The 13,273-nt window shown below is 44.6% G+C and overlaps 1 protein-coding gene across 7 annotated transcripts in view; it reads right to left on the bottom strand.

Annotated features, from left to right (window-relative positions):
* Positions 1–13,273, bottom strand: part of FMNL2 (formin like 2) — a 312,348-nt gene that overhangs the window by 6,286 nt on the left and 292,789 nt on the right. For all 7 annotated transcript variants that reach the window (XM_057551489.1, XM_057551486.1, XM_057551490.1 and 4 more), the window contains 9 exons: positions 12,714–12,916; positions 11,040–11,274; positions 9,900–9,968; positions 9,699–9,779; positions 7,779–7,908; positions 5,629–5,792; positions 4,592–4,693; positions 2,190–2,288; positions 1,357–1,480 (listed from right to left, as the gene is read on the bottom strand). In XM_057551489.1, coding sequence (XP_057407472.1) covers positions 1,357–1,480; positions 2,190–2,288; positions 4,592–4,693; positions 5,629–5,792; positions 7,779–7,908; positions 9,699–9,779; positions 9,900–9,968; positions 11,040–11,274; positions 12,714–12,916 — 1,207 coding nt within the window. The remainder of the gene's footprint in view (positions 1–1,356; positions 1,481–2,189; positions 2,289–4,591; positions 4,694–5,628; positions 5,793–7,778; positions 7,909–9,698; positions 9,780–9,899; positions 9,969–11,039; positions 11,275–12,713; positions 12,917–13,273) is intronic.

Below are 13,273 nucleotides of genomic sequence, written 5' to 3'. Positions count from 1 at the left end.
CACTGCAGGGTAAACACAGATACGGGCAGGCACAAATGCACAGAACACGTGTGCACCCTATGTAGAGACCTATCCCACTGCTTACACTGGTTTACTCTGGGCAAGGAACTCTTTATTGACTTCCTTTTTAGGGATTTATTCACGTATTTTATTTCCTTGGGTCTGAGCTGATGAAAGAAATCTGATTTGGGCAGTTTGGGATGCCTATTTCCAATGCTGACTAAGCTATTAACAAGAAGTGAGAAGTCAAAAGGCTAAGAGTTATATTTTTTAAAAATTAGGACAGTTGAGGAAATGTGAATAATGACTAGCTATTTGACATTAAGGAACTCTTAGTTTTGGAGGTGTGTGATAATGGTCTTGTAGGTATGCTTGTTTGCTTTATTAAAGAGTCCTTATCTTTTGAAGGCATATATGGAAATATTTCCAGATGAAATTGTATGTCTTGGATTTGCTTCAAAATAATTCCAGAGGTTAGGGGGTGGGAAGTTGGTAGAAGCAGACGTGTAACAAGATTGGCCATGAGTTGAAAACTATTCATGGGTGAAGGGTACATGGGAATTCATCATACTAATCTCTATACTTTTGCGTAACATTTCCTACAAAAGAAGTTTTAAGTATCTTGGAAGCTGATAAACAGTATTCCTATGCAACAAACATGAAAGGAAAGTCACCTGTAGCCACTGCCCCAAATTATTGCCCTGATCTTTAAGAGGGAATGCAGAAACTCGGAAGAACTGGTTCGAGCAGAAAGCATTAGGCTACAACTTAATCAGACAAGAACCAATCTGGGTTAGGCACCATTCCTAGCTGAGAGAATGACCATCCCCCAACCCTGGGCTTCTGGGCTGTTGGTCTATCCGCATGAAAGCACCAGCTCCTGATTTCCTAACATCTTCACTTACTTTGAGTGCGTAAAAAGGCTTTTAAAGAGCATGCTGGAAAAACATGTGTTGACTGTGCTTAGTACAGTATGGGTCCTGTCCATAGCAGTTATCAATCAGGCAGGTGGGTAGGAGTGGCCATGAGGGAGAAAATGGAGCATGGTGACAAATCTAAGACAATGGAACATCATTAGAAAAAGGAGCCCTGGTGAAATCTACAGGGTTCCAATGATATTGAGAAACAGAGATTTTTTTCAGAGAGAGTGTTGGGGTTCTTTGACAGGCAGTATACAGGCTACTATAAATATACTTCAAATACTAGCGTGGAGTTTCTCTGTAGTTCTGGATCTGAATAAAATCAGCTGAAGAACTTGTAAACCCTGGACAAAAGCGGTAGCATAATCGGTAAATGGCCCAGTAGCGGTGAGGCCAGTGGGATCTCCATGGGCCACAACGAGAAAATAGCCTTTACCTGTGATAATATCTTCAATGGCACCGTCTTTTCCTTCGTATACGTGTCTATTATCTTTAACTTGTCGCCTTCTTAATTCCGCAATTAATTCTTGCTGCTGCCTCTTTGATTTGTGGGAAGGAGACTGAGAAGAAAAAAGAATGGCAGAGATTAGTGGGACCAGCACCCACTGGAGGTTTGAGAAAATCCAAAATGCGTCTGAGCATTTTGTTACTAACACGCAGCCTCAGTCCGAAGCACAAACAGCACCATCCCAAACATTCTGCTGAGCAGAGGAAAACTCAGAAAGCTTCTAGGAAGAAAAACTTTTGCACTAAAGAATGCACAAAACTGGCAGCAATGGGAAGGCTGGACACTATGGCAACAAGAGGCAGCTAGCTAGTAATAACCAGTGACTTGTTAACCTTTGGTCCAGAGGATCATGAGGAAGAATTTTTTGACCTGCCAGCCTTCGTGGTCTTCACCTATGTTGTTTCCCTCCATAGAATGCTCCCTCCCATTCCCAGAGAAGCCCTCCCACTATCAAGGCCAGCCTCAATGGCGACCCCGTGAAGCCTTCCGGTCCCGGGACACTAAGCCGTCCAATCATCAGGTTACCCGGGATGGCCTCTCTGTGTATCCATCTGAGATTTAAATTCCCGATCTCTATAAACTTGGAAATGCCGCACAAACATGCTCTTAGCCCCATTCCAGTGACTGCTGAACAAAATAATGAATGAACAAGGGTCCATCTGCCAAGTTTCCAAGGCCTAGAAGGAAGCGGAAGGCATCCTGTGCAAATCTGGCTTCCTGGCCTCTTGACGGCTCCGTCTCAGGAGCCTGGCACACCTCACCTTTGGGTCCTGCTGCTCCAGCAGAGCTTCCTGCTCCAGGAGTTTCTCCATCAGCGCTTGTTCCTGCTTTTTCCTCAGCTCGTTTTCCTCTTCTGCTTGCTGGGTAAAATCAAAAGTGGCAGAAGATGATGTCAGTGGAAATGCCAGCAGTCAAGATTTTTAAAAGCCATTCTTAGAGAATCCTTGGTTAGCCAGGAAGTAGAGTAAAGGGAAGGTTTGGAAGATCTACACTATACGCCTGATTCGAGGTTTTGCTGTCGGTCTGTATCACACCTCTTCATAACCTAGTAGTTGAGATTCACCCCTTCCAGAGAATTCCTTTCCTGATGGTTCTCTCCCCACTCAGCCTGCTTCTTAACCTCCATACCATACATGTCGGGGCACCTCCCCTTTTGGCAGCTCTGCTCAGTGATTTTCATGTGAGATTGTTTTTCTTCCAGAATCTCTCCCCCTCCCTACAGCTTCTCTGAAAGGAGGGGCTCAGATTCCTCTCCTTTCGCCCATCGTTAGGGGAAAAGCTCCATTCCCTCGCCTCTTGTTTCCTCAGGGGCCTCACCGAGTTGACACTCTTGGGCTTTCTCCCCACAGCTCACTCATTTCCAAGGGAGGCAGTGACAAGTGTGATGAATTAGGGACAAGAAATCCAACAGGCTGACCTCAGCTCAGCCCCGCGGGGCATCCCCTCTTTTGAAGCCAGCCTCCTTAAAGCAACTTCTAATAGTCTAGCTGTGCACTGGTAAGTCATCTAATTCAGGGCCGAAGGGTAAGCTCACAGAGACACACGCCGTCCTCCAATCCAGCTTTTATCAGTAATAAAGTTTACATTTTCATCTCTGTTGCTTTTGTCTCGTTTCATTTTGGTTCAAACTTAGGAAGGGAAATGACAGATGACATCCTAAAACCCTAACATCTGCCCATCAAGTCCCTGGGTCAGTGTCAGGCTGGGCAGTTATTCACTATGTAATATGTTAGGGCAAGGAGAACATCCTGTCACGTCCCTCCCTGATAAGCGCCTCATACAGCCAGAGAACAGGACCCTGGGGAGAAATGACAACATGGAAGGAGCACCTGATGGGCTCTGACCTGTGACACCCCACAGACCAGCTTCTCTTTTTCCTCTGCTCTATGCACGACCCCGCTGAAGGGCCACACTTGGAGACCAAACAGGGGCACTTCCCAGCTTGTATTATACAATTTAAAAACAGCATATATTTTCTTTTTAGACCTTAGACTTACAATTTTCTTTAGTGAAGAAGCATGGTCCCAGCTCGTAACAAGAGCCACCTTGAGCCATCTCGGTAGCACATCAGGGAACCCCAGAGCACCACAGCCAGCAGCCCTGGTGACCAGTGCTTCTCATCGCTCACGGCCCCCAGGATCTCGCACGTGGACTTGGTGCTGTATTTGTGTTCATCCTCGCTGCCGGGGACATTTTCTTTCTGCTTGTGATATCACTGCTACACTAAGCCATGCTGAGAGAAGATGGCTAAATATTGTAACCTTGTGAGTTCAGTAAAAGGCCCAAGGATGGCTCTCCAATGCCATCAGGTGATGGTGAAGTGACCCACTGTTTCCAATCACGTGTTTCTCAAAAATGTCCACAGCCCTGCCGCATCCCTCCCCGCTCCACAATCACACTCCTCCTTCCTAGACCAACATTACCCAGCTTATACATAGACAAGCCTGGAGAATACAGATCGCAGTGTCTCCTAAGAGCACTGAAATCCCCTCATGCCCTGCCCTCCTTGTCTTCCTTTCTCAAGGGACAAATTCTTCTGACACAGATCTTTCTAGGTCACACGCTTTTTCAAGACCACGGTCCCGGATTTTGTCATAGAGGGCCTCCCATTTAAAGGAAGGGCCATTATGGGTCCAGATGAAGAAACGGGGAGCAACTGTCCTTCCTAGAGCCATCTTTTGGTCCACACTAGAGAAATGTTGGTCCAGAGGCCCACGGGCCTGGGCAGAGCTACGGCACAAGCAGACTCTCCCTGACCTCAGCGACAGTGCCGCTGCCACAGGCCAGGGCTCACTCCTTCTACCCTTTACCCACTCAACAACTCCACGGGAGGCCTGGGTTTCTCAGTCCTTCAACCTGCCTGCGAGGGTCAACAGTCAATGGGGCAGCAGTGGTCCTGGATCTTACTTTCCCACAGTCAGCCAAGAGCTTTTGTTTGGGGGCTGAGCCCCCAGCTGGCCGGGTAGAGACAGGGAGCATGATGGGCTGAGGGCCGCAGGAGCAGGGCCAGAGACCGCTGTCTCGTCCTCATCACCCACATCTGCTGCCCGAAGGCACGGGGGGGTCTCTGCAGAGCCACCGAGACCCAGACACAGCTCTAGGAGGGCACCCACTCGAGAAGTAATGCCAGGGAAGGCTTGAAAGAAACCAGGCTCCTGTTTACCTTATAGGCTTTCACAAACCGGACAAAGACGGGAAAGAAGACAGAGGGTGGTGTCGTCTTGGGGTTTTCTCCAAAATACTTCACCACATCATCGAAGGCGTCCTGTGAAGAAGCGAATTTCTCTTGAATGTCATTTTTCCAGCATTTGAACTCGGCACTCTGGGAAAAGAGCTGCAGCATCTCCCACAGGTCTCTGGCCTCCATCCTCCCTCACCTCCCACGATTCTCTACAGCCTGTGTTTCCTCCCAACACCCAAAGGCAACCAGAAGAATGCAACACTGCTACACTGGGACCTCCTGCTATTTCTACACACACACACACACACACACACGAATGAGGAACTACTCCTTTCAAGAGCGTCCTAAAGCCATGGGAAGACTCCTTAAAGCCAACCAGGTTAGAAGGGACCTTAGAATTTTGCTCAGACTCTAGATCCCAGCTCACTGCTTCAACGCTCCTTACAGTAGCCACTCACTCACTCAAGTCTCTGCTTGAACCTTCCTGGGACACAGAGAAGCCAGCCTCACAAGGGAACCATCCCACCACGTCTGCTTCCTGAGTTCCCACAACCCTCTGCCTTCCCTTCTGGCGTACAGTCCATTCTGGCTGCTTCTCAGGTGTGTAAACTTGACCCCCAGTGTGGTATCAGATTTCAAGGTCAAGGCCTCCTGGAACCCAACACACTGGGGGACACTGCTGTGCTGAGCACAGGCCTACCACACGTTGGTTGAAGTGAACACAGGACCCACAATAAAGGGAGCCCAGGAGTGGAAGGGAAGGGGGCGGGGAGGGCCTCTAGAGAAAAGGGTGAAGACCTCAAATTAGAAGAGACAATGAGCAGCACAGGGGCATCTCCAGGTACAAAATGCAGAAAGATCCCCATCCCCCTTAATAACAGCTACGTAAGAAATCTACCCTCAGCAGACAGAGGACAATTTCCCCACCACCACCACCCAAAGCCAGGGCCAGCACCCCAGGTGGCTTTAACGGATCCAATCCCTTCTTCTTCATGGGTGTTGGGGGCACAGACACTCACCTGTGCAATCTTGGCATCATCCTGCAGCTTCTTCAGCTTTCCTTCATTGTTGAGGATGAACTCCTTCAGCAGCGTGTTGTGGTCATGCATGGTGTACTCCCTCTTGGTCAAGTCCATGCCCCTCTGCAGCTCCTTGACGTCCAGTAAAACATTCTCAAGGGAGACTGAAGTAGAGAAAGCAATGTCCCCGTGACTTCAGGCGGGAAAGTCAAAGCCACAGTGAGTCTGGCTGATGAGCCAAGTTCTCAGTGGGTTTCTAGGGTTACGCAAGGCCCTTAGATCTAGTCTCCGGCCTTCAGTGCAGAGATCCTTTAATAGGAATAATTTGCTAAGTGCTCACCATCAAGCACTGCATTAAATCCTTTACATGCACTAATTCAGTTGCACCATTAGCCCATGTTGCCAACGAGGAAAAGCAACACAAAGAGGTTACGTGGGCTGCCCTAGGTCACACAGCTAGGAAGTGGCAGAGACGGAGTTTGGATAACCACCACGGATCCCAAATCCTGTGCTTGTTTCCAATTATTCCATTTCTCTTACTGGAGATGATAACCTATTGGTTGGCCTGTAGGGTTAGAGGTTCCTTAACTGACAGGCCCAAGAGCTTATCCTCTACCTGACTCTTTGAACTCTTCTGCATTTCTGTGGCTCTCCAGCAGGGGGTAGCATTTCACCTACTGAATTTTTAGTTGTACTGTCCACAAGGACCCAAAGCAACTTTGACCAGCTTCTTTTTGCTAAACAACCCTTCCATGCATCAGAAGGGGTTATTAGCACAAACCTTTCCATCTGCAGTGTGGCCACCCTCCCAGAGCGGATTCACTTCTGCAGCCTCCTGCAGGAGGTCTGGGCGCAACCTCTGGCTCCCCACTGCCTGACGCAGCTCTGCACATGGATGGATTACGGAACAATGTAGCATGCTTGTCCCTCACTAGACCCACACTGTGCTATTCATCTTTGACTCCTCAGTGCTTAGGCCTGTGCCAAGTACAAAGCAGGAACTCAGAAAGGTTCACTGGATAAAGGAAGGAGTGAGTAAATAAATGAGTGAAGGGATAAGGTCCTGCCTCTCAGCCTCCTCTAGGGCTTCAGCAGCGTCTATCCCACTAACAGGGCATCATCTAATTCATTAATTCACTCATTCATTTGTTCCCAACCATCAATTTGCCAGGACCTAAGGAAATTATAAAGATAAATAAAACGATTATACCCATACATGAACACGTTGCAGTGGACATGCAAAACGTTGTGATAAAATTTATTAAATCTTGTATGAGAGGCTTGTACGGAATGCTCTTGAGTAAGAACACAGAAGCAGCAGCCATTTACTCTGAGGAAATCAGAGAAAGTCTTGCCCTCAGAGATTCAATTCGCTAAGTCTGGGGTAGGTCTCAGGAATACAAATTTACAATAAACACTTTGGCTGCTTAAGAGCATAATTTGAGAATCACAGCATGTATCCAACTCTGAGGTCAATCTGCATCTTGTTCCTTTTTCTAGCCTAATGTTCTTTTGAGAAGACGTGGTACACTGGACAACACACCATATGAGAAGATTATCTGAGTTCAAGTTCTGTTTCTATCATTTTCTACCCATGTGACCTTGGGCAAGGCATTTAATCTATAAAAATGTCAGTTTTTTCATCTGTACCAGTACAGCCCAACTATCTCAGAGTAGCCAATGATTTAAATGAGAAAATGTGTAACTGTCATAACAAAGTAACAACCAAGAAGTACTGATAATTTAACTTGTGCTCAGGCTAAACACAAAATGTTTAGAACTGCCACACCTGAGCAAGTGGGACAGCACAAAATCTAATTAAAGTGTTTGTTGGGGGCGGGGGTGAGTCTCAGATTCTCTCATTTCAAATGACAGCAACAGAATAAAAAGGGCAACAGATGGAAGAGGGAAGGCACATGAAGCCCAAAGACCTGGATCTTTACAAAGAGAACACTGCCCTCTTCATGTCCGTGTTTGTTATTGCTCCCAGGTACGCGCAACACCAGAGGTGATGTGTTTCAGCTCAGAGCCTCTGTTTTAGCCTCGCCTTTGTACAGGGGTTCTGAAGAGTGTTGTTTAAGCAGGGAAGGGTCCCCCATGATTCAAGGCATTCATACCCAAGAGTAACATTAAGAGCTGAAATCAAGTACCTGAGGCAGCTTTCTCCACGTAATGAAGCTCATTATAAAATAGGGACACTTGGTGATATTTTTCTTTTACGACATTGGATATATAGTGCAACAGTGTTTGCTTTCGGTCCGTTGACTTTGTATCTAAGAGCTGAAAACCAAAGGGGATGAGGGTTAGAGTAACAGATGATGGGAGAGTTACCTGCCAGATAATGCTCTCCCGCTCAGAATAAATACCTGAGCACAGGTGCCCCAAAGCAGAGAGAAAACATTCCCACAGGAGAGTCAGCTTTGGTCTCGGGTGAACCAGCCCATGGATTTTTTTTTTTTAATTTTTTTTTTGTTAACATCTTTATTGGAGTATAACTGCTTTACAATAGTGTGTTAGTTCCTGCTCTATAACAAAGTGAATCAGTTATACATATACATATGTTCCCGTATCGCCTCCCTCCTGCAGCCCATGGATTATTAAGTGACAAGAGGACTTCCTGACCAGGGGACACGCTCAACTTTAGGGGTGACTCTAAGCATGAGAGCTGTTCACACGTCTCTCCTCACGTGAACTCCCCGCCCCCATCTGCTCCACCACCTCCCTGGCTTACAAGCAGGAAGACTCCAGTTTCAGTGCTCTCCCAAGTGAGGGCCAGAGTAGGAAGTGAGGCTGGAGCCGCGAGTGTGCACAGGTGTGCACGGGTACACCTATGCCATGGTCCTCACATCCTGCTCAGCCCCACCTACTCCCCGACTCAAAGCAGATGTGCTGGGTTTCCCTGGTGGCGCAGTGGTTGAGAATCTGCCTGCCAATGCAGGGGACACGGGTTCGAGCTCTGGTCTGGGAAGATCCCACATGCCGCAGAGCAACTAAGCCCGTGAGCCACAACTACTGAGCCTGCGCGTCTGGAGCCTGTGCTCCGCAACAAGAGAGGCCGCGACAGTGAGAGGCCTGCGCACCGCGATGAAGAGTGGTCCCCGCTTGCCACAACTAGAGAAAGCCCTTGCACAGAAACGAAGACCCAACACAGCCATAAATTAAAAAAAAATAAATAAATAAATAAATAAAAATTAAAAAAAAAAAAAAAAAAGCAGATGTGCTTAACGTACGTACCAGGGCCTTCTGGGGGCCAGAACTGTGACTAACTAGACAGTCCCTATCAAACAACCATGTCCCCCCGCACCTGGGGCTGGGGGCTCCAACCACCGCCCAACCTGCTCCCGTGGAAGCCACGTCCGCCAGTGCAGCCCGGGGGACGGGGGCTCCGTGGAGCATTCTCTCTAGTCCTGTTCCCAAGTCAGGTGACTCTGAAAAGCAGAGCACCCTTCTTCATCCAGGAAAAAAAAAAAAAAAATTTTTTTAGAAAACACAGAAAAGTATAAAGAAGCAGCTCAAAAAACCTTCCTAATTCCATTCAACCTCTCTGTTAATATCTTAATCTACTTCCATTCGGTTTTTCTTTCTCCATATTTTACCTAGTTAAAAATCAAACTGTACAGACAATTTATACGCTGCTTTCTTTCCTAAACACAAAATTACCTATTCCTTTGAAAACTCTTCACAAATATTCTAACAGTTGAAGAATAGTTCACCGTATTAACTATCATTACAGCATATTTAATCATTTCCCCAAATGTTGAATCTTTACACTGTTGCTAATTATTTGCAATTATAAATAAAATAGAGCACCCATAATTCAGACCCCTGAGGAAAGATTCCTAGAAATGGAAATATCGGGTGAAAAGGTATGAGTATTTTTAAGGTTCGAAGTGCTTGCTGCCATATGGCGTTCCAGAAAATTTGTACCCACTGCTCCTCCCACTAGCAGAGAATCTTCATCAAAACATCCCACCCCACTTCCAAGAGCAGACTCTCTCTGCTCCAGGACTTAATCTTTGCCAGCTGTTTTGTCTCTCATATAGCTCTTGTACTTCTTTTAGTCCACTCACCAGATCTAAACTCTGAAGTTTAAATCCATAAACTGCTCCTCGTTTACTGCTATTCATATAGTTTCCGAGGGCCAAGATGATCTGCAAAGAAAGAGAGAAAAGAGAAGCCCATCGGTACAGCATCCCAGGCATTCCCAGGCTGAGGAATGCAGCTGACAAGTCAGCTCTTCCATACACGTATAAGAGGAAAACTTCACTTGCCTCCAGAATTTTCTTGAGTTTTTGGGACGACTTTATAGAGACAGATGCTGCTATAATTGAATGCAGTTGCTAGATTCCAGGCAAGGGAAAGAAGGAGGGGGAAAAAAAAGACATGTTAAAAATGGGAAACTCTGATTGAAAACTAAAACTTTAATACAGAAGAAAACAGGCCTGCATTTAGAACTTAAAGCCTTAATGCTGAGATTCTATTTTTTCCTAAACATAACAATTTTAAGTTGTCCTGCTAGGTCTTAGGTAACTAGAGCATTACATGTAAGCTCTTCTCTAAATAGGAAGTATTATCAGAACTAGCTTATCATAAAATCTGTAAGCAATGAGACTTAAGTTAGGAGTCAACAGCGTCTTTCAGGAGAACTCAATAGCCTGCCCCACCATCTCTAATCATGTAATACAATTCATATTTTTAAATCAATGGAGCTAGCCAAGAACAAAAACAAAACAAAACAGCAAAGAAATATAATCACCGTGTAGAAGTTCTCAGAACATATTTTGGACACACATGCTACTATAATCAGTAATTAACAAACATTTATTTAGAAACAGAATTGGGAAAGAACTATTTATGATATTCATAAGTCTCTACCAGATTAACACAAAGGAACAAGAGATGGCTGGCTATTATTTCTACGCCACCACAGTGTACTGTAACAAACTTCCAAGGAAGAAGACCCCCGTTGCAAATTTAACACTTCCAATGAAAGTCAATAAGCCTGTTCACTAAAGATATGAGATGGTTTTTAGAAATGAAGTTAAATTTTCAGTCTTGGTAACCCAGCCAGAGGACTGGTACCTTGAGGAGGGGACCAAATTTGAGAAAATGATTCTCCTTGTCCTCTGTATTGAGGTGTCCTTTAAAATCCAAAGGATATCTGCAGACACAGGAAATGGCATTCTCTAGGGAGAAGAGCAATATGGAATGGGGAAATTCACCGTATTCAATTTTACTTGGCATACACAATGAGAAAAAGATGGTAAAAATAAAAATGCCATGTCGAAAGTTCTGGGAAGAAGTCTTAGAGCCCATGACATTAAGTGCAATTCTGGGAGAAAGTTAAAAGAAAACAACAAAAAAATGCTATCTGTTTGGACCCCTTCCCTTGCCAGAGTTGGTCCACTCACAGGAGTCAGCATCTGAATGCTTTCGGCAAAGTTCCCAATGAAGGCCATGATGGTCATCTTCTGCATGAGCCGCTCAATTTTACTGAACTGCATCATGAACCGGTCTTCATCTGACAAGTTTTCCAGGGGCTTCCTTTCCCGCTCATAGAGCCGCAGCACTTTCACCTCATTCTCAGTTGGCAAGAACCTCATCAAACACTCTACAAAGTCTACAGGCAACGTCTTCAAGTCAAATCTGAAGACAGAGGTGGACATGTCAGTGTTAAAGAGCAAACCCCCTCCCCTCTCAGCCACACCGCCACCTGGTCCAGCTCATGAACCACCATGTCGATGAGCTGATGTCTACAGCTGGACGGTGTCTACAGATGTGAACATGTCCCTTGGTGCTGGCTCCTGACTGTGCATCAAGCACTTTCATCGGTCCTTCCTGGAAACCTGGACCTTATCACAACTGCCATGCTCAGTTTTTAGGCTATTAGTATAGCTCTAAGCCTCTAGAAATCAATAGTAAATGACAGCAGGTAGAAGCAGAAGGAAAGCTGAAGTATCTGGTGGTTAAGTGGTTCAAGGACATGTTTTTTTAGGCATGTGAAGTACTGCTAATTAAGGAGATATAATATTATACACACAATTACAGAATATCTGGTGAACGCTGTAAAATATTTCAATTAAACCAGTAAGTCTGGGATATTTTTTCTCCTTTAGAAAAAAAATGCATCAAAATGCCTGTACCATATGGATGCTTTGGCTTAAATGCATACATCCCTTGAGGGAATACTCAGTCTTTGTGGACCTATACTCAATCTGAACTAAAGAAGTATTTGCTACAATCTCTATTCTATTCTCTGGACAATCTTCGTTCAGTAATAGAATTACACTTAGTCATCATGACAAACAAGATATGTGAATATTAAAAACCAGAATTCTTATCAGGTTTGAACACTAGAAATCAGAACAGATGATAGGGTGCACTAAACTACTAGTTTATGATCCTGGCTGAGGACATGAAACTGGAACAAATGATTTCTCAGTGTCTTTTACTCCCTTAAGAATCTCTGATCAAAATTTATGAAATACCAATTAATGATGAATTAGTTCCTAAAACATTTAATAACATCCTTATTTGAAACATCATATTTGAAAGTCACCATGACTCAAAGAGTAGAAAGAGTCTTCTAATAGAAGAGTAAATAAAATCAATGCCTTCTCTGCAGTTCAAGGATTAAAAAAAGAACTAAACTTGCTTTAAGATGCCCTGAAAGTGCTAAGCAGCAACAGGAATCACATTCCTATTGTTATGAATTAAGACATGCCTCTGTCTCCTATTTGCATCTGGCGTTGAGTTGAGTCATTCCACAAATGCCATCAAATTTGTACTCAACGAATCTGGATAAAATTTAGATACTCCACAGAAAACTGATATTTTCTCCCTTTTCTTAGCATCTGCAATACTTCTCTCAACTTTCCTTTTATGTAAGCATTGCTGCAGGCATATATAAGAGAACAGACCAAGATAATAAACGATGTCACGATCCAGTTGTTATTCTTCTAAAACAATTAATTACTCATTCTAATATAGCACCCCCGAAGGTCATTTCTGGTCCACCTCTTCAGCGTTACCATTATTATTCTAAATTTACTAGGATATAATCTTTCAGAATGCCCTGAACTTACACATGAATAGCTTTACATATTTCGTCCGCAGTCTTTCCAGCTTTCCTTAAAGTTATGGCAAGATTTTTAGCCCTATTTGCTTCTAGTAATGTCACTTTGTTTGATCCCTTCTGCGTTATCTTCTGTTTGCTTGAAGAAAGATCAATGGCAGGACCTTGGGCTTTTGTCTTAAATATTTCCTCAAATTCATCTACATTTAAGTCCTGGGTTGGAGAGGAATGAAATAGGCAAATTAGATTATACTTAAAAATGAAGTCAGGAAGCCACCATTTAGACAGTTTCGTAAGCATCAAAGAAGTTACTTTTTCTACTAAGTACTGATACTACTAAGTCTTTGGCCATGGCTTGCTCTATTTCTCTATTTGTGTTAGTGTTGTATGACTTATGCCACATATACAGACAAAAATGTCTAAAGTAGACAACTGTTTCCAACCAGTTAACTCAATTGCCTTTCAATTACTGCCTTGTACAGATGGCCAGCACAGACTAAAACTATCCACCAAACCACCTAGTAGGTGTGATTACTGAGTTCTTTTTCACTTATAGTTCAATAGAGGGTT

The sequence above is a fragment of the Balaenoptera acutorostrata genome, chromosome 8 (assembly GCF_949987535.1).
Source record: "Balaenoptera acutorostrata chromosome 8, mBalAcu1.1, whole genome shotgun sequence".
Classification (NCBI taxonomy): domain Eukaryota; kingdom Metazoa; phylum Chordata; class Mammalia; order Artiodactyla; family Balaenopteridae; genus Balaenoptera; species Balaenoptera acutorostrata.
Note: the sequence above shows the minus strand (reverse complement) of the source record. Positions and strands in the feature narration are given on the sequence as shown.